Source organism: Tauraco erythrolophus, chromosome 14 (genome assembly GCF_009769465.1).
Source record: "Tauraco erythrolophus isolate bTauEry1 chromosome 14, bTauEry1.pri, whole genome shotgun sequence".
NCBI lineage: Eukaryota > Metazoa > Chordata > Aves > Musophagiformes > Musophagidae > Tauraco > Tauraco erythrolophus.
The window spans coordinates 2,872,522-2,894,167 of NC_141478.1; the positions used below are offsets into that span (position 1 = coordinate 2,872,522).

A 21,646-nucleotide genomic window follows, 5' to 3' on the forward strand; every position below is an offset into this window, starting at 1 on the left:
AGGCATTAGTATCATTGCTCTCTCATAATATACTATAATCTCTGGCAATTAGTCCATGAGGGGAACTAAAGCCTTGAAATTGCTAATTTATTGCCTCTGAAGCATATTTGTCATTCGTATGCGTGCCAGATGACTTGAGTTGCAATGGTTCTTTCAAATGCTGGAGAACAGAGGCTGTAAAGAAAACTTGACAGGAGCCTTTCCTCCCCACCCCAGGACGGCGGTGTCCTGCCGAGCTGCTCTTGCTCTCCGCTTCCTCGTCTGGGCAGGGAGAAGGTGCCAGCACCGCTTCCCGAAGCAGCCTGCAGGTCATGTGAAAGATGCTGTGGGGCCAGAACCCTCTCAAGGCTTCAAGTGGCTTATCTCAATGACACGCTCAAGACCAGACTTTGCCTTCAAATATGCATGCCTGCCTCTTGCCGAGGCGATGGGGAGCTTTGCCTGCAGGTAGATCTGTGCCCTTGAATTCGGCTGGCGTGCTCATGAATGCAGGATGTCTCTTTTGGCAGCGCTGACAATAGAGTGATGCTAATGCAGCACTGGGCAGAGCTAATGATTCAGAAAAGCCATACATGAATCCCTCTTGCTTTTTCTAGCGTGAGGCTTGGCTGATGCAGCTACAGGGTCAGGAATTTTGCCCTATGATTGGAAAGACTGAAAATGGGATCAACATCTTACATTTTGCAGAAACGTTTGATCTACACACAGTCTTATGTAGCAGGGCAGGCTGAAGGGTTTCTGAGGAGGGAAGGAAGAGGATATGATGGGATGTGGGATATAACTGCAAAATGGGACCGTGAAGGCAGAGAGGTTGGACCCACAGGACTTGTGGGTTACTGGATGCCTAGAAAACATAGGGACCGAGAAATGAGAGTCTTTTCCTGACAAAGCACTCCTCCAGCCCACTTCTTTTGCACAGATGGCTTGTTTTTTGACTGTGCCCTGCCTCGGCTGTGTCAGGGCAGCTGGGCTGGGTTTCAGAATGAATCATCTGCGATCGCAGCCAAAACAGGGACATTTTGTCGGGATGCAGAACAAGTCATTAAAAACACAAAGCATCTGGTCACCTTTATTAAATGTATTAAGTGGAAAGGCAGCCATCCCATAGGTTGACATGTACGTGAGCAGAGCACCTAATTTTTGGAAGTGAAGCAGATTCAAGTTTTAAAATAAAAATGTACATTTTAGCTCAGAAAATAATACATTATTTATTAGCTGTTCCGTTTCCAAAAATTCCAGTGCCAAAGCTAAATATTGGTGAGCTTGCAGTTTTGGATAGATTTTCAAAACATTTGTGTCTTGGTTTTTTGATGAGTGTTTTGTGTCAGGCTCAACAACCAGATTTGCACATACCTAGCTCTGAAACCAAATTACATCGTTGTAAAGATGTTATTGGGTACTGGTTATTTGCATGAGGTGCTGATATGACTCTACTCGCACTAGGGGACTACATTATTTTAAGTGTGGGTGTCTGAACCACAGTGCAGACACTGGGTGTAGATTTGACTGAAGAGGTAGTTGAGAAATCTTGGGTGGTCCACAGTTGTACCCCAAACAGCCCAGTTCTTGGAGACAGCATACAGGGCAATAAAAATAGGATAACAGGAGCTGAGGAGACACACCAAAAATCTTCTTCTGCAAAGTCACAGAGCATTTCTAGAGCTATTCCTCCTGTGCTCCAGCAGCAGAGTCCTCGCTGCAGGAGTGTTGGAAACCCTGTGCTCCTTGCATCTCACTTGTGAAGGGAGGATAAGGGGTTGTATCCATTTAATTAAGATGATTGCAGGGAATCATCATGATAAGAACATCATTAGGGCACTTCCCTGAAACTAGTGGGTTTAACATATTTGAGGATTGCCTCTCAGTAGTCATGTGATGAATTGCCAGTGATACTTTTCTGAAGAATGATTTTGAAAAGCCATTCTGCTGCCGTCTCATTTGTGGCAAGAAGGAATCTGATAAACACACAGGGAGTACACAAAGATTAGCCTTAAAAAGTATACAGGGCAATTCTTGGCTGGTGGAAATTGGATCCTTACTCCCACATGCAAATAGTTGCTCCTTGCAATAAATTACTTGGATGCAATTATGGGGGTGGTGAGAGGGGTTATACTAACTTGTACCTCCCCCTCTTTCCGAATTCTGCTTTATGATGCTCTCTTACAAGCCCACTGAAGTCAGTTGTGCAGTAGGGATGTAAAAGGGATCAGGATTTGCCCTGTTCTCTCTTCTTTTGTTTTTGCTTCATTGAATTTTATTCCTGTAATTCAATAAATGTGGTGAAGAAGGCCAGGGGATATGAATTAAATATGACAAGAGACCACAGGAATCCTGACCTTCTGTCTCACAAGGAAATCTGGAAACCAACCCCCTGCACGTACCTATCAGCGTTCTGGCTACTGAAATCATTATAAATGCCATTGAAATGCAACTAAATTCACCTTCTCCATTCCACAGCTAATTGCAACTTTCCTGAAAACAGTAGCTATCTAGAGACCTCATCCGGTGATATGCCTTTGTTTCTTTATGGATGCTTTGTTTTCTTCCTTTGAAAAATGGATTTAACTTCAAATGCTTTCATTCTGTCTATTGTGGCAAGGAGCTCTGTAGTTAAAACATTTCTGAGCCCAAGACGCTCTGAGAAAACTTTCACACTTATCTATGGAATATGCGGTCAGCTTTTACTTCGGCGGGCACTTAGGTCTATATTTCACATCCAGATGACAGAACTTATATTACTTTAAAGAGTTCATCTATTTATGCTGCAATTTTTTGAAGACCTGTCTGCTTTTATTGAACTCTGCATGCTGGCAAGCAAAGCTAGCACTTCATCTCCAAAATGAAAGAATTCATTTTGACATTTTTTTATTCCTTGACTATATTGGTAGATCCCATACAAGCCAATCACAATACAGGAAAGTATGGAAACTATAGGAATGATGACCTCTTACTAGAAGGTTTTTCAGCTTTTGGAACGTTACTTGGATTCCCTAAGACTTTCCGAGATATTTCCCAGTACTGTGCATCTGTAGCCATTTGCATCATCTGTTGACATTGCATCAAAATTGGATTTTAAAAACATAATAAAATAATGCCTTTCAAATAGATGTGAGTGCTTATGTATATATAACTCCAGCTGAGCTCGGTGGGAATCTGTGCACTTAAGGATTGAAACACAGGCTTCATCTAGGTCTCTAAATCCATAATTTTGTCTCGTATGCCAGAATTTCTCGACATAATGCTTTCTCTACCACTGGGGTACAAATTGTTTCCAAGGTTTACATGTACATACCTGCACATCGGAGTAAAAGTCAGTCCCTGTAGCACAATAAACAATAGCTTGAGCACTTAGTGACACTACGTGTACATTATGGTGCTATAAAGGTATTCAAATGTATAGCAAGTGTGTAACAAACTTCTTAATGGATAATCTCTCAGTCAGGACAAACACCCACGCGCAGTCTCAGACCAGTCTTAGCCTGCCCCATGCCTGCTTAATGGGTAAAATGACCAATTTACCCTTTTACAGAAATGAGGAGGACCGTAATTTTGTGTTACCTGTAGAAGTCATAAGGAACTTACGGGTCCAGCCCGTTGAGTATTCCAGTCATGACTGGCTTCCTTCTGGCACCTACAACATCTCTTGTTCCCTGAAGAAAACATACAGGAGAGAAAAAACAGTCTTTCCCTCTATATTAAAAAAAAAAAAAAAATGAGGCCTGTTCTCCTGTTCTGCACCTTTAAAATTCTCTCTGTTGTCTAAAAGGAAAAAAAAAAAAAAAAAGTAAATAGAAAGGAGCACCTTATCTTATCTTCAATTGAATTTTCCCTGAAGGACCAAAATCCCAGGTAGGTCTAGAGGAATCTGAAGAATCATTGCCTGTAGGTGTTTTCTAAACACTCAAGGTTGATAAATACAAATTTATCGGAATATTCCCTCTCTTCTACATATTTTCTTTCATCTTTATTCTAAATGTATCATCCTCCACCACTTCAGAAGGAAGCAGGAAAAAATGAATGAGATTTCTTTGTCTTATAAGCCTCTGGTTCAGTAGTAAAGTTATTCTGTAAATTTCACAAAATTCCGAATATAAAAAATGAACCTAAGGTTGAAGATAGTGGATCTCTTTTGGGGGCTTTAACTCATTTAAATGATCCGTTTCTCTTTGAGATAATTCCAAAAGTACTTCAGTGGAAGCTCATCTCAGAGCAACAGGGCACCTCATCAAAAGGTTTAAAAAGAAAAGACGAGGGGAAAAAATCTTCAATAGAGCCTGTGTCCTTTTATCCTTGATTTACCGAGCATATCGGTTACCCCCCTTTGTTAAGAGCTCTTTTCATTTATAGGTATAAAATAAATTCAACCATTTTATCAAGATGTTCTTGTTACCAACCACCAGTATAAATTTTACTTGCTGTAGGTGGGGAAAAGGTTTTCTGGCACAGCAGTTGTCCAATTAACTGGAGTATTACAGGCAACAGAAATCGTTTGCCCAGTCTCATTCCATGAATTACCTAGATGCACAAGGAAGATGCGTTTTCTTCTCACTGGGTTCCTCTTTGTTTTCATAATCCAATGTCTCAAAACCGTTGTGAACGGCCAGCAGTAGAGGCAATGGGTGCACAAAAAGGCATCCACACCGTGCAGGTGGGTTTGAGTGTGGGTTGCAGCTGGGAGTGGGAGAATTATTAATTAATAATAGAAGTAAAACAAGTTGTCCTGTAAGTAGTGGAGCTAAAAGAGCCGTGTTTTTCACTGCTTTCTATCCCCAGCCCCCCGGCCTTTCCCACCCCACTGTGTAACCCCATCTCTCTGTCGTGTCTCCCAGCTAGCAGAGGACACTCAGATGGGCTCATGGACCTCGAATTCACATAATCTCCTCCCTGTACAACCAGATTAGAAGTACCATGCATAGCATTCCCTAAAAAGGAAGAGATTTTGCCTGAATATTACATCATGACGAGGAAGAAATTTATTCCCGTGCTCCAAGCCTTTGAACTCTTTCCTGTTTATTGATTTTTCCTTTGTTTCCCCTCATTTTTTTCAGAAGTTCTTCATTTTAAGTTGTTTGGGAATATCCCTCTGTAGCCATGACTAATTCCTCAGCTACCCTTGAAGTAAAGAGACATAGACAACAGAGGCAAAACCAACCCAGGAAGACTATCACTGGTGATCCAAGAAGCAGCACAAGAGGGACAGCCCCTGCTTGGATACAAAGAGAGCAGTGGGATGCAGCTGAAGAAACTGCAAAAATACAGCAGTTTTGAAGTGTTCCGAGTAGTTTTGAGAAGATCATTTTGTCAAAGTCAGCAAGAAGGAAATGCAGTCTCTTTGATAACAGATATCCATGTGAGTTTTAGGTCTAGGGGTAAAGTGAAAGACAAGGATATGGGAAATTCAGCTAAAATAACCATAAAAAAGGGAAACTGTAACTGTGCCCTGGGAAACTATGATGGGAAAAGTTAAAAATCATATTCATGTGGTGCTTGAAAAGTGCATAAAGATGAAAACGCTAGTAATTGTGAGACAGTCACAGTAACACGATCAGGTCCTCTGTACTAACTATGGCTGTATCCTAGATCCACCCTTTCCTCATCCTGGTCTCTGAGGAATTCATTGTCCTTTGAACTTGTGTTTTCTTGGTGTCTTCTAGATGGAGATAAGTCTGAAAACTCATCTGATAATTTTTTTTAAGCTTATGAATTACTTCACAAGTGGATGTGGAACAAGAAACGAATCTCAAGCAGGCAACGAAAACCACTTTGTTCCATACAGTCTAATTAAGGGTGAGCTGGAAAAATGTTCTTGAAATGAAAGAACTGTCACTTTTTAGTTGTGCAGAAGTTTTTCTGTCAGCTGGAAGGAAGGAAGAAGAGGAGGCAACAGGAAGAAAAGGGAAGAAGAGGAGGAGTAGACATCAACAGAAGGCAAAAGAGGAGAAGAAAACAGAAGGCAAGAGTAGGAGGAAGTGAAGGAGGAGGAGTTTGAAGAAAAGGAGGAAGAACTGAATGAGAAGGAGACAGGAAAAGAGGAACAGGGGGAAGAACACAGGAAGGTGAAAGATAAGGAAAAGAACTAAGATGAATAAAATTGGGAGGAAGTGTTTAGCAAAAGAATAGAAGAACTAAAAGCTGGAAGGAAAAGAGGAAGAGGAGGAGGAAAAGGGGAAAAAGGAGTAGGAGAAGAAACAAGAGGAAGAAGAACAGGAAGCCCGGGAGAAGTGGTTGGACTCAATGATCAAAGGATCTTTTCCAATCTAAGTGATTCCATGATTCTATGTTGGAAGGTCTGAACTTATTAACATAAATCAAAACATCTCATGCCCAGTGTTTTTGTACATTCCTCATACAAAGAGAGCTGGTCGGGAATCATTGTACCTATCACGATTTTTGCATTTTCATAGCCCAGAAAACTACTTCTGAATTGCATCTTGATGTCCCTTTTCGTTGATGACCTCTGAATTTTCCTACCCACTTCCTTATGCGTATAACAGTACATATTTATGTGTGTAAAATGGCTGCACTTTTAGGTTTTTGTAGGCCGTTGGGACTAATAACAGACTATAAAGTTTTGCATCCCTGGGCTACCAGGTCTGATCCAGGCCAGGTCAGTACAGATTGAAAATTATCTTCCCTTGGCTGTGCAGTGGCGTGCACGAAATGACTTTGGTCTCAGTCCAGCTCCCTGTGGATCAGTATGTACATCACAAACCCCATTTCTATCAGCAGTGGCTGGCAAATTTGCTGGCAGACTGAGCCATTTTACCATTTTACCTTCACAAACCATTGCTTCAGGTCAAGCTGGCTGGTGTGGCTGTGTGATCCATTTCAAAGCCCCTGTAGGACTTTTTCTGGGGACAAACAGCACAGATACTCAGAGATTTTGGAACAGCACCCTTCACAAGTGTTGCAAGCCACCCAGATTGTCCTGCATCTTTCTTAAATGGCAGGTGCCTTTCTGAAAAGTCAATCCTCTTCCGAGATGGCCCTGCCACATAGACTAGGAAACAATGGGCATCACCTTAGTGTGAAGAAACTGGATACAGGCTAAAACCAGTATTTCAATAACAACTCACAGATGGATTCTTCTGGCTCTGCTGTGTTACAGAAGAAGATATCCTACATTCAGATCCCAACAGGGAAGATCATTATTGGGAGACCACCTGTGTATTCCCAGGCTTTCAGACTAAGTCACTCCCCTGTTGATTTTTATCTCAATGAACCAGGTGCTTGCTGCCTATTAGGCTCGTTGGTGTTCTCCCCCCAGTGCTCGTCTTGACCAATTAGGTATTTCTGCTGGACGACTGGCAGCCACAGCATTTAGGAGCCTGTGTTTTCCTAAACCCTGACAGTGTTCATGTCAGTGCCTGGCTGCATGAGCCACAGGGAAGGGTCTTCTCTCACTTCAGGGCATTTGTTGTATGCTTTTGAGCAGGTGAGCTATTGTACTGGAGCATTTAACAAGGTCGCTGGATGCATAAGACACAGTAAGTCTCCCTCAGTTGTGGAAACTGCATCCCTTTCTTTGAATTGAATGGAATTTTTCAGACCCTTTTATGAACTACTTCTGTTTCATTTTGTTTGCATGCTCTCTTATCAGTGTACAAGCTCTAGAAATCATCTGTGACAGCTCAAATTCTACTTTGTCAGCCCAACTTTACCTGAACCCAACTGCTGGCTTTGGTAGGATTGTCCCAGATACACAAGAGTGGAGTTTATCCCAGTAACTGCCTCTACTAATGAGAACTTACTCAGTCTCACACAGTGTCTATAATTTGATAAGAACTGTGAGCAAGTCCCAGCTATCCTCCTCTTTCTTCTTATCTTTGCTTTTACTCCTGGGCTCTGCTGCAGTTTTATTTACCTGAATAACTCCACAAAGTTTTCATAAATGGGTCCAAAGGAACCAGCTTCATATAGCAAGCCTGAATGCCTCTGCCTTTGTTACTGGTTGACATATTTCCTGTATTTTATCCTTAATTGGCGATGTGGCTATGTCAAATGGCATTTCTGTTCCTGTAGGCTCAATCAGAATCAGTGGAACTCAATATTCTGTTCAGACTGAGTTATTTGATCTGAATTTTGCAGAGGAGTAAACTGCTTGCCAATAGCAGTGTCTCTTTCCATCTATTAAGCTTCTAAATGTATATGTCTTTATCCACACTATCTGTGGATCTATGCATAAAAGTGTTGGTAGCTGAGTCTCCTGGGAGTTCCAATTGCAAACTGACTTCATCAAAACCACCTAAGTATAGGATTTAAGTCACAGGTTAGTTTTTCATTTTATTTTCTGACTATACTGTCAAAGGGAAAGACTTTATCCTTTACAATCAGGCATGTATAAATAGAAAATCCTGGTATGTTTTCTTATGCCAAAGAGCAACTGAAATTTTACCAGATCTTGAACTCTCTTGCGTTAGGTTTTTGGACTTAGGAATATCTGTGAAAGTTTGAAGGGGATGTCTATTTATGATTGCCGAGTTATTTACCAGCTTTTCAGGAGGTACGCTGCAAACCCCATTAGCTTAAAATTGACATATCTTGTATTTTCTAGATGCTTCCTTTTTTTTTTTGCTTTGATCCTGAGGCCCTGAGCAACCTGATCTAGTTGGAGATATCCCTGTTCCTTGCAGGGGAGTTGGACTAGATGACCTTTGAAGGTCCCTTCCAGCCCTAACCATTCTATGATTCTATTCTATGATTCTATGATCCTTTCACATGTGGATCATGCAGCTCAGAACCAAGGTCAACCGCAGGTTGTATCAGCCCCGTACCTGCATATTTTCCATCCACATTGCTGCTTCTGTGGCTTCAGTGCTCTTAGCAAGAGACCAGCTGAGGATACCTGCTGTCTACAGCACGTTTAACTCCTCCTGGACTCAGTCCATCCAGTCTGAGTGAACAAGAGTTCAGGCATGCTCTGATGTATTGAACTTGTTTGGCAGCTTCTGCCACAGAAAGATGCAGGTCTCAGCTGGTGACCACACTGGTGAGTGCAGATGTGGTAGTGAAGTTTAGATTTGAGACTATGCTTGGATATTATCCTTAATTGTATAGTATAGCTGTAGAAGAATCCTAAAAGAAAGTGTACAGATAATGCAAAGCTATTGGGATTGTCAATATAAAGATGGTAGCACATTTGGGGAAGGGTTTCATGTTACTGAATGACTGGGTAGGGTGAAATTCGGTGTTCAGAATTGCAGAGGAATACACCATGGGAAAGTAACATAAGTAGATACACAAAAGGTGGGTTCTCATTTAATTCTTACCATTCAGGGAAAGAAATCAGGCAATCACCGTGGATGTTTTTCTGAAAAACTCAAACGAGTGCTCGGCACCAGTCAAAAGCCAAGCAAATCCAGAGCGCCAGATAGAGTAGTTAGAATGCTCAGGAAGAGAACAAAACAGGATGGAAAAACCATTTTTGTGGTATTGTGTAAATCCATAATATATCTAAATCTCAAATTACTGCGTACAGTTTGGCTGATTCCTGCTTACAAAGGATATAATGGAAGTAGCGAAAGGTGAGGAAGATCATCTTTTATATGGAATAGCTTCTATACAAAGAGTGACTTGATAAGCTGGAACTCAGCTCGGAAAACAGATGGCTGAGGAGGGATACGATGTATGGAACTGTGGCTGGTGCGTAGGACACGAACAAGGAATGGTTATTTACTATTTCTAATAACACAGGAACAAGGGGCAACCAATTAAATGATTGCGCAGCAGGTTTGGAGACAAAGATAGTGCTTCTCACAGAATGCGTAATTAAATTGTGAAATGGCTCCCATAAAATGAGAATAAGAGTGGGATGATTTTGCTTAGAGAAGGGGTCACTGAGGGTAGATATGTGAGGGGTCTCTCACACGGTGGGGGAAGGGAAAGGAACGCATGTTTGCTATTTATCACAGCGTAAGAAGTTTCCCAATTAAAAAATCAGGCAGTGGATTTGAAGCATACAAATAAAGATAATTTTTCTCCTTTGTATTTATAATTAAACTGTGGATCTTCTTGCCAGAAGATGTCAGAGAGGCTGAAAGTATAAATGATACCTTTTATTTCCAGTTTTTGCGATGTCCTTTTTTCAGAACTCTTCAGACTTGTCAGCCAGAGCCTTAATTATTTTATTGCAAAAGAGTCAGGTTGCCACAATTGTTCTACAAGGTAGATCTTGGACTGTGCCACTCAGACTATGTGGACAAAGCAGAAACTATCTCTGATTTCCAAAGATACTCCTATAAAATAGCTGGTGCAGAATTGTCATAGCCAGCTCTGAATTCTCACTCTGAAGTACGCTGCACTGCACTGAAATGTTTCTCTGTATTTCCAAATGGCTTAGGCTTCTGTTAGCCACTGATCTACCAAAATCTAGGAAAGAAAATGGGGGAACTGCACATAGTGTGTTAAAATGTTTCCTTTACCACAGTGATAACTCCAATTCAGACGCCTCCATTTAAAAAAGCAGAAGAAAACAGGATTTTTTGCTCTTTACCAGTAGTATGCAAGGACTGTGATTTTGTGTTCTGACATACCTCGCTGGCTTCTGCCCCACGGTTTGGGCACGAGGAGCTTGTTGAGTACATCACAAAGAGCACGTGTACCAAGTATATACTTAGGCATGTAAGTACTTTCCACTAACTTGAAATAATGCACATTATGCCTGGGCCATTTTAGCTTTGGGGACATTTACTTGTGATATGACCATGGGTTTTGGAGCATTTTAGAATAGCAGCTGATCACAGTTGATTATAGTAGCAGCAACGAGCCCCACAGATGTTTGACTCTATGGCTTCCCTAGAGTTAAGTTTAAATATTCTGAGAGTTTGGTCCCTGCCTCACCTGAATAAATCTGAAGTGGCCCTACTCCAGATTTAAATTGCTTTAACTAAACACAGGACTTGGTTATCCAACTGGCCTCATAATGTATATTAGAAATCCTCCTGCTATAGGCATGAATAACCTGCCTTGATAATATATCTTCCCATTAACTAAACCTAAACCCAAACCCATGTATTATAGATGTTTTCTTTTCCACCTGAAATATCTACTGCGTAAAAAAATCTCCCCAGCTGCACTGTGAAGAGAATTAGAGTTTGTTTTGGTATCTTGCCCTTACGTAGCCAACTGGTGGGGCTGGCCGAGCTCTGTGCACCAGTCTGATTCAGCTGAACACTGACCTCCAGCATGTGTTTTGAACTGTGCGTGGCCATGCTGCCCGTGCTCCAGTCCAGGCTGCCCGGGGGAGGCTGTCCTCTCCAGTATGACGTGCCATCTCACCGGATGAAATGTCCCGAAGAAATGATGTAGGAGTTGTTTTACCCAGTCTAAATCCAATCTCCTATTTTTGGAGAGATCCCTCCTGGATAAATGTGTTTTGTGATATTTTATTAGGTGGAAAGTGCTGACTGTATAAAAAAAAAAAAATCTCGTTGAGAGGTTGATGATCATCTTTTTTACTCTCCACACTACTTTCCTTGTGAATACATTTAATTATATGATGCTGTATTCATTGCCTCGCTGACACTAAAGTGCTCTGCAGTTAAGGCCTAAATACTAAACCAGGCAGATATTCGGGCATTGTAAAGTTGGTCTAGATTTTTTTTTGCCAGCAACAGTGCTACTCTGATTTTCGAGAAGCAGGGGCAGAGGTCCTATCTCTCACCTGTTCTCTTTATTGAATTCTCTTTCTTTTTTTTTTTTAATGCCAGTATTTATGTGGCTTGAACTGTAGAAATGAATTTTTTTAATTGCAGATAACTGACTGGTATTGGGCATATTTTTAGTGCAAACTAGAAAAGTGTTCCCTGGTGGTGTGGGAGATAGTAGTGCTCACTGACAGAAATCCAACTCGGATTTGCTGAGTTTTAGTATGCAAAATCCAATTTTTTTTTTCATGAAAGTTTTATTTGTGCTCGTTTTCACTTGATTTCATGGAGGCAAAGAAACATAAAGCTAGAATTTGCTGCCCTTATTCGTACAGAGTACTGCCCCACTTCAGCATCACTTTCGTTGTGCCAGAGCATTGTTCCTTTTGGATGCGTGAAGCATGTTGGCGCTAAGATGCCGGAGGACAGGAGAGTGGTGAGATACTGTGCACCCTGTGCTTCAAAAGATGAGACCTACCTTGTGTACACAGTGTCTGTTAGTTTGCCCGTGTGGGTTTTCTGTACATGATCACATGGTAGATGCACATGGAGCAAACCCTCTGTGCCTGGAATGAGGGCACCCAGGGCAGCTCCGCTGCCTCCAGCGCAGTCATGGAATCATAGAATGGTTTGGGTTGGAAGGGACCTCAAAGATCATCTAGTTCCAACCCCCCTGCCATGGCCAGGGACACCCTCCACTACACCAGGTTGCCCAAAGCCTCATCCAACCTGGCCTTGAACACTTCCAGGGATGGGGCAGCCACAACTTCTCTGGGCAACCTGTTCCAGTGCCTCACCACCCTCAATGTAAAGAATTTCTTTCGTATATCTAACCTAAATCAGTTGGTGCAGCTCAGCTCCCTTACCTCCTTCCCATGACTTAGTGGGGACAGGGACATGTTCAGACACGAGGCCTCAGGGCTCAAGCCCCATATTCCCAGTTTGAAAGGATCCTGAGCCAGTGCGCGATGCCTGACTCCTTAGATGCTCAAATCCTTACATCCTGCAGGGTAAATCCCTCGCAGTTGGGATTTACTGTGCTGGAAACTATGAGCTCTGTGCAGCTAATTCCAGCTTTACCTATGGATATGTGGTGTCCAGACAAAGTCTGCTCAAGTTCTCCAATCTTGATGGGTACAAATTATTCTCCAGGTAGCCAAATCCTAATCAAAGACTTTTCTAAGCTGTGGCCAGAATCTTCCCCAGTCAGTGTGATAGGGATGTCCCTTCTGGGAAGATAGATGGATAATTGTTGCTCTGAAGACTCTACAGCCCTGGGAGCTGTTTTTGGAATATAAATAACCCAAGTAATATACCATTAATGTATCTCAGCTCAATTGTGAGGCTCTGTGATGGGAAACAGAAGAACCCAGATGGGGGAATGAAGGGTCCAAGGGCACAACGGGCCAGAAATGAGAGTCTGGCCCAGGTTCTTCTGAGGCTTTTACTCAGGGAGTAGTTATGTGTTACACTAGCAGCAGCCTGTAGCAGGCCACAGCAAACATACGTGGGTTTATAAAATAGTAATCCACGAAGTTCAGCCAGACTTTGTACAAACAATTTGGAAAATAACGAACCACAGTTACTCTGTGGTAACTTTTACTCCCCACACAGTCAGTGCTCCCAGCTTTGCTTTTGCATAACAAAAACTTTGGCTATAGCCAGTAAAATGAATTAAATAGTTTTTAATAAAGTACTGTAAGTACTTAAAATTATTTATAATAATTTTACTTAATAATCTCTTTTTAACAAATAAAGTTTCCATTTTGATTCTGTGCATGTTTTGCTGAATGCTTTTGATCAAACACCAAATTTAAGAATTATTATGAGGCTGACTAATTTCGAACTTGGCATTTGCTGTGAAATTTACTGTATGAATTAGCATATTAGCGCAAATTCAGAGGTGAAATAAAACGCTGACATCCATTTGTAAATGTTTGTAAATCCTTGTAAGATTACAGGAAGCGGAGCGGTACGTTCTTCCCACTCCCAAAGGTAGCTGTGCTTGGTCCTTATGGCATGGCCAAGTTTTACAGTGTGCTCAGAGGACTGTGATGCCACGGAGGTGCAGATTGGGGAAAGCTTTGCAGATGGCTTTGGAAGCGCTTTATGATTTCATGAAATACTTCGACATTCAGGACTGCCAATGGTTGTGTCTTTGGATGAGTCACGAGCTGTAAAGTCACTTTTTAAACATAAGAAAGCTCTTTCCCATCCTTTCCACCCTACCCCATCTTCTCCTATAAAAAGGGCTAAAGGGAAGAAGAGGCTGAATAAGGTCATCAGTGGTTTCATTGTGCGCTTTTAGATGTGTATCAGACTCTAGCACAGCTACCTCATACAGCGTTACAAAGTGGGTAAAGGAACATTTGTCAGTTCTTAGCAGCAGTGATTACCTGCAAACCGAACACTTGGCTTGTACGGGGGCACAAGATCCTTCCCCAACCTTTTTTCTGCATTTTATCATTAGCACCAGTAATAGCATCTGCAGGGAGTAATTAGTAACACCCAGAGGGGAAAGGAATTCTGCCAGAGGACATCATTATGTCTGGGAAAACTAAAAATGCTGTATAGGAAGGTCATGAATAAATTGCTTGAGTCTAAGGTAGAGGAGAAGACCAGTAAAAGTACAAAGCTTCCTACTGCTGCCGATACGCTTATGAAGAGCACGTTAATTTCCACTGGAACACCATTAGGGAAATTAGTTTGTTCTGACAGTTTGTGTTGCTGGATACCATATGTTTACCTTGAGGAAATGTTTGTGGAGAACCACTTTGGGTTAATTGTAAATGTCACAATTAAATAAGTAAATATACAGCCCGTATCTGTGATCTGCATCAGTGCACAGGCACCGTGTACCAGCACACTGGTGTGCCACGCAATGTGTGTATGTATAAATATATACTTTTATGTACTAAACCCTCACCAATCAGCTTATCTGGATGCACAGGCATCTGGTACAAACAGCACCTGCGTTTTGTCTTTCTGATCTGTTTGTCGTTACATACGTATGGCACTGCACCGTGCCCTGTTTTCCATTTAATGCTGGGAGCTCGGAGAACTGAGCTTCCCTGGTGCTGGTGACAGGTGCTGCACCCCTAATTCATCTGGCACAAAAAGAAGGCGAGGAGTGGGAGGGGGAGGAAATCGGAGACCGTGTTAAAAATCGCAGATTAGTTGGAGTCACGTTACAGATGACTAAAGGTTCAAATATGCTGCCTTTCAGTGTTGTCAGTCCCCCCCCAGTAATCTGCACAAAAGTTGAGGATTTGCAGCACCTTGACAGATTAAACCTTAAGAACACTCGAGCAAACCTGTCACATAGGTCTTTATCATGCAAACTTGAGGCCAAGTTCAATAACAGCCCTGTTAGCCTTCTGCATTGCGGAGGCCTTGAAAAATTGATTTTCTGTTTTGCCACCGACTTCAGCAGAACCAGGCTTTAGCCCTCGAAGGCAAATTTATTCCTGTAGGTTGTAGCTACTTCTGAAATTCTTAATTTCACATCCTTAAATAGTCAAACTTCAAGACAGAGCAGGTATGGGTGCAGACTTTGCTGGGTGCTGTTGACCAGTCCTGGGTTATTAACTCCCCTTATGGTCCAGGGTACCATTTTTTTTTTTCCTTTGAAAATGCATTTCAGGAGTTTAAAGGCCCGATCCAAAATGTTTAGGAATAAATACAAATCTTTGTATTGAACACTGGAAAAGGATTTTAAAGGCAGTTAGACATTGTTTACAGCAGGAATGTGTTTTTAATAGAAACAAAAAACCCGAATCTATTAGGGCAACATTAATCCAGGGAAAACACTTTCTGAAGTGTCCAGAGCTTGCTAACATGGTTAACACCTAAGGCAACAGTGTGTCTTTAAGCTCTACTAATATTGTACAATAATAATTCTTGTGGAAGAAAATCTTCCCCTCTCCCTGAACAGAAACAAGACATATTATTGACTGCCATCCGGAAAGATGTATGCTCTGGCCCTCGTGAGTCTATTAATATTTGATGCTGATGGATGTGAGCTGGCAGCCTGAGTTATTAATGGAGTTTGGTTCCTTGGACCTAACCCTCAATCCATAGGGGAGAATTAACAATAACAAGAGCTGCATGCCCAAACCTCTCGTGGTGCTAGAAAGGTCTGTCATTTAGTTTCAGCAACAATTAGTTAGTTTTTCTGAAGTTCTTAAAGGCATGGAAGGTCATAAGGGAGTTACATGACTGCCACCGTTCATTTTGATTCAAAGCTGGCTTTTTAGGGTCTCAGGGATCACAGATACCCCACCTGTATCTTTGCCGTGTTGGGATGCTCCCATCAGATTTGGATTTTAAGAGAAAAAAAAAAAAAAAGGGCTCACTTCTGTCAGCTTCTGAGCAGCTGTGTGGAGGTGTGGGACACTTTGTCTTTGGTTGTGCTGAGGTGCCATTTCACGGATCGGGGCCTGGGAAGGTGTAATGCAAGGCAGAAGGTGGAAACGTGCTGCTTCACACGCCGAGCTGGCCCTGGTCCCACGTCCTGTAAAGAGAGTTTTTCCATTGATTATGTTAGAGTCAGGTTTGACCCTTGAAATCAGGAAATAATACATTGGATAGATTTCAGGGGCATATTTTGATAAACTAGGCTTTTATGTGAAAACGATGAAGAAAATGAAGCACTTTTGAAAGTTTGTGATGTCCATATGAATCATTTTGACTTGGAAAATAGAGATGTAAAATACCAAGTTATTTATAGCTAAATTTCTTAATATAGCTTTAACATTTTCAGGGGTATATGTTTGGCTGAATTAGCTACTCCTTCCTATCATGTATACCACATCCAGGCATTTCACTACTCTCATTAACCTCCTGATCTTAATAGAAAAAAGAATAATCAACATAAGGAGCACAGCTGTTGATTAATTTTACTAAATAAGATAGAAATATAAAGTACCAGATTGCAAGAATGAAGATTCAACATGCAACGTTTGAAATCAGTTTACTAGAATATATAACTCATTAACAACTGGATAGACGTTTACCATGGCATTATTCACTCGGGCAGGTGGTGAGAGGGAGGTGGAATTTACATATCTTGAACAGTACCTGAATGCATTTAATTTCATAGGTCATTCTCCCAAATCAAGTTCAAAATGTTAATAACGGGGTGTGCATTTATAATTAATAAAATCTCAGAGCCGGTGCTGTAGTTCAAGTGCATTTTCCTCTTATGTAATTAAGAAGTTAAGTGTATTTGGCAGTTGTCGCTCAGAGAGCTCTGAAGGTCTCGCTTGTCAAACCTAGGGGTAGAAATCTCATTAAGCCAGTTATTTTTCCAGTGGAGGTTTGTTTGCAAAGTAAGCACCTGTAAGGTGGACAGCCAGAATGACCAACCTCTGTCAGTCCATAAAGTGCAGTATATTAAAGTAAATGCCAAAACTCAAAGGCATCTTGAATAAAGATGGAACAGCCTGATGTTTAGCTTGTCTACAGTACCTTTTCTTCGGGATGCCTGAAGGGTCTGTGGCTGACTGCCCTCCACGCAGACCAAGCCTACAGAAAACCAGTGAATCGGCACCGACCTCTCCTGCCGCATGGCACGAGCTCGTCTGCGGTCACTGGGAGTCAGCTGAGGAACTGGAAACCCACCTTCTGCTTCTGCTCGTGGTCCAGATGCTGGTTGAGTTAATCTGGTTCCCAAGGGGATGTTTTAGCTCCGCATCACTCCGTTCTACTTGTTCCTTTCCAAAGGAATTTTCCTCCACTTCTAGATCACTGGTTCAAATCCAGATAAGGTCAGTTGTCAGAGAAATGATTAGCCGTAGCAGCAGTTCTGTGTTGTACATGAAACGAGTTGGGAGTTTTGTTCGCACAAGATAGGGCTTTCTAAGTGGCACTAATTGGCTGTCTAATTGTCACACGCAGGAGAAAGGCAGAGGATTGATTAGGCGTGGAGACTGACTGCCCCTCTGCCGTCCTGCTCGGCTCCGGGTTCCTGTAGCTCATTCTGCGGGCATGCTGGCAGGGTAATGAGGGGCAGCGTGCTTTGGATGTTCTGGCTGTCAAGGCAGCACCTTTTATTGCCAGGCCTTTTCAGGGGAACGTGTTTTACCTCCACCAAGGTCAAAGATAACATCTTGTACAAACACTGCTTTCACTCAAAAATCAGAGACTTGTAGGATTTACTTCTGAACGGTATGTATTTTAACCGTTTCTTTTACTTCCTCCTAAACCAAAGTTTTTAGGATAAAATAGGATGAGTCATACTGGTGCTAGGCAGAACTGCTACAGCAAGCATATGGGGGTTTATGGTGCTCAGAAAGCTGTTCATATTTCCTTTTACTGTCTCAGTGTCTGATGCTGTGATATACAGGCTCCTGGAGGTACTTGCCGTGGCATAGGGAAGCTGACATTTTGTGCATTTATCTCCTGATAAATGGATCCTCCTATCAAACAGTGAAGCCTCTCACCTGCAAAAATACATTTTGACCAATATCTTTTCCCCTGAGCTATGGTATAGGTCACACTGTGCAATGTAGTTACTATTTAACTTTGGAGTAGGATAGCTTTCTCTGACACGGAACTAAATTATTAAAGTTTAACTCACTGAAGAAGTAAATTTAGGAGCTAGTTTGTGATGTGAAAGTCAGGACTACATATAGAAGAAAAAGGAGCAAAAATGCCTTTTATATGCTAACGTGTGTAGACCCGAGTATGGGACTCAGTAAGTAGGTTTAAAGGAATTGTGCTCACCTTTTAATTCCCTTGCTCTGTCAGAGAAACAATATTAGTAAGAACTGTGTCTCTCCTTTCAGCCACACAAGCTACTCAGTGCATACAGCCTACCGTAATTTACTGTTGAAATATTCTCTATTTCTGTAACACAGAAGTGTTTACCCTCCTTTGCCTCACTTTCCCCACACTTAAAGCAGAAATAGGACAAAGACTGTTTCTATGTTCTGCCGTGTGTGCCTCCTCTCTGACATACACATCATTCCTTGTTGTGTGTTCTTCCTAAAGACAGTTTCCTGCAAATTAATTAAAACCAAATGCAGGTACCAGCTACGCATCAAAAAGGTCTAATGCACCTGCCATGTAGTTTTCCCCTCTGCCAGTCCGTGGAAAATGAGCACGTACGAGATCCTGTAGCTTTTTAACAACCCTATTCTTAGCATATATTTTCCAAGAAATGCAGAGCAATCTTTGCACGGCTTCAGACTGTATATTTTGTGATTAGTGTTTCGTAAGTGATGTTTTGCTTAATGATCTAACATCTGTTCTAGGAGGTTTGTTTTTGTAACTTCCCCACCTCCTGCTGAATGAACGCCAGAAACTTGTCCCTTTCCTCCAAGTCAATCAAAGCACTAATTGCATCATAATCATGGGAAGCAGCAGTGACTGCTCAAGTGCTGAAGACTCAGCAATCAACTCATAACACTCCGCTCACTGTTTCGAAAGAGAAAGCCTCCCTGTGCAGAGATGGGAATTTCCTGCAATTCAGATTTCTGTAGCTGACTCTGACTTTTTTTGGTTTGCAGGGAGATGACTGCACCATTACCTGCATGGCAGGAACCTACGGAACCAATTGCTCGTCGGTTTGTAATTGCAAAAATGATGGGGCGTGTTCCCCTGTGGATGGTCTGTGCTATTGCAAAGAAGGTAAACAAAATTCAGATTTAACAATTGGCTGCAATTTGGCATCGATGCTTCTCCCGTTTTCAAGTGGCACAGCTGTGCAGTCAGTAACTCCACTATTTTCTTGTGCCTGTCGGTGATTCAACAGTCTGCCCAAGTATCAAAGCTCAACAGGGGCTTGACTGTATGTTTTGTCTCTGCCCTGAACAGGGGCCAGACTCAACTGTTCTGCTGCAAAAACAGGTCACAGAACTAAGTGTGCTAGCAGAGCCACCACTCCTCTCCAGAGGAAATGCAAAGCAATCCCCAGACTGATGGGGTTTTTTCTCTCTCCCTTTGCTGCCCCATTTCTCCAGGACTCGAGAGCCCCTGTTCTCCCCTCCCTGCCTAGAGTGATACAGCTGAGCAAGGGAGCAGAGGCAGCCTCCTGCCTCTCTTGGCTTTAACCCCTTGCACTGTGCTGTGTCCGGCCATCGTTATCCTCTCCAGACCTGACCCTGACCTGCAGACTGCCTGCTTGTCTTGACCTTGGACTGCTCTCTTTCCCGGAGGCTTTCCCGGTGATCTGGGCTCCCAGCCGATCCCGGCTGCCAGCCCTACGCTTGGGGACTGTGGGGTGGGCTCTGGCTGTCTGCCCTTGTTGCCTTCCTCAGGTCCCCATCCTTGCTGTACCCTGGCACTGGGACACTGCAGCCATGTGCAGGTGTCCTTGTCCCCTGAGCTGCCATGGGGCTGCAGGATGTGGCTGTCCTTTTGTCTGGGGAAACAACAAGTCTTGCTTGCTGCAAGACTAAGCTCTTTTCTTCCCACACGTGTGTCCGTAATTCCTTTATGTGCTTGGTAGTGAGCATAACCCATGTAGCCAGGAATCACTTGAGAAATCTTGTCCTGCTCCGTAGCGCAGTGCCTCTTACATTCCCCATGTAGCAGTGCCTTCCTCCAGAGTACCACCATGAGCCATGCCTGTACCTCATACATAAGCCCTAAAACAGAAGTGAGGCAAATAACGATAAAATCTGGCATTTCAAACATGAATTAATGGATCACTGTAGAACCCCATTTAATGAGGGTGTATAAACCATGAGTTACTGCTCAACTCCATTACATACAGCTGCAGCGTAATGAAAGCCATTGTGAGGCTGGTAGTTAAGATTTGAGCCTTAATTGTTAGAAATGATGGCCTTGGCCTTTTTTTTAGGGGTAATAGCTTCTTTATATTAAAGAGCATTCTCAAAAAAAAATGTGAAGTAAGAAACAGGCAGCATCAAATGGCAAATTTCTTGCATTCTTAGTGATCAGCAGGTCTCCAGCCTGCCGGACAGCACTGCGCTCTCTCCTACTGCCCGAGCAGTTCCCAGAGAGGCATCAGACTCTTTAATCTGGTAAACAGCCATCACAGTGATACCTATACCACCCTTCTGTATGTATAGACGCTGGTGGATGGAAGTTGGGAAGTCATAATTAAAGGATCAACCTTTGACCCCATATAGTCTTAATTTACACCAAGATCAGGAGGAAACTGGTCGGAGAATCAAAGAGCTGCAGTTCGCAAGCTACCTTTCTTGCTGTCTCTACCTTGCTTTTTTCATGAAAACATCCCAAATACTGTTCCTGTCATATGTTCCTTTAGGGTGGCAAGGAGTGGATTGCTCTATTCCGTGCTCAAGTGGAAGTTGGGGTCTGAACTGTAACCAGACGTGTTATTGCACAAACGGAGCAGCCTGCAGACCGGCTGATGGCTTTTGTCTCTGCTCACCTGGGTGGCAAGGGGAGTACTGCGACCAGCCGTGTCCTGTAAGTACAACTGGCATGGTCTTGCACCCCCTGTGAAATTACAGTCCACCTTGCTCTTCGAAATGTGCAGTAGGTCAGTGTCTCATTTCGTCTGTGGATATCCAAAGGAAATCATCTGTAAATAACAGATTGGGTTCTAGCAGTCAGGTAGATGTATTATACTTTGCATTATATTTTATCAGAGCTATTGCTGTGTTATCTGCATTTTCTCGAGCATCATTTTTTAAAGTGATTCCTCGTTTGGTTCAATATAGAAACGTTAGGCACTGAGTTGTTTTTATCTCCTCTGTATGTTAATTTAAAAAATGCGACTCAGCATTAAGAGGGACGTGATAGATGATTTTGCACATTTTAGAATAAAAAAACTGATTACTGAGAGACTTTTTTATATTTTTGGAAGGATGGAACATATGGTCTTAATTGCAGTGAACGCTGTGACTGTAGCCACGCAGATGGGTGCGATCCTGTCACCGGTTACTGCTGCTGTCTTGCAGGCTGGACAGGTAAAATTAGCAATTATCTTTGTAAACCTTGGGGATTTTGTTGGTTTGGGGTTTTTTTGTGTGTTTTTGGTGGGTTGTTTTGCTTTGCTCTTGCAT

The 21,646-nt window shown here is 42.4% G+C and overlaps 1 protein-coding gene across 1 annotated transcript in view; it reads left to right on the top strand.

Moving 5' to 3' along the window:
* The window catches only part of MEGF11 (multiple EGF like domains 11), a 211,939-nt gene that overhangs the window by 133,527 nt on the left and 56,766 nt on the right, over positions 1–21,646 (top strand). Inside the window, 3 exon segments of the mRNA XM_086620149.1 lie at positions 19,157–19,277; positions 20,884–21,047; positions 21,448–21,550. Of these exon segments, the coding sequence (XP_086476275.1) occupies positions 19,157–19,277; positions 20,884–21,047; positions 21,448–21,550 (388 nt within the window).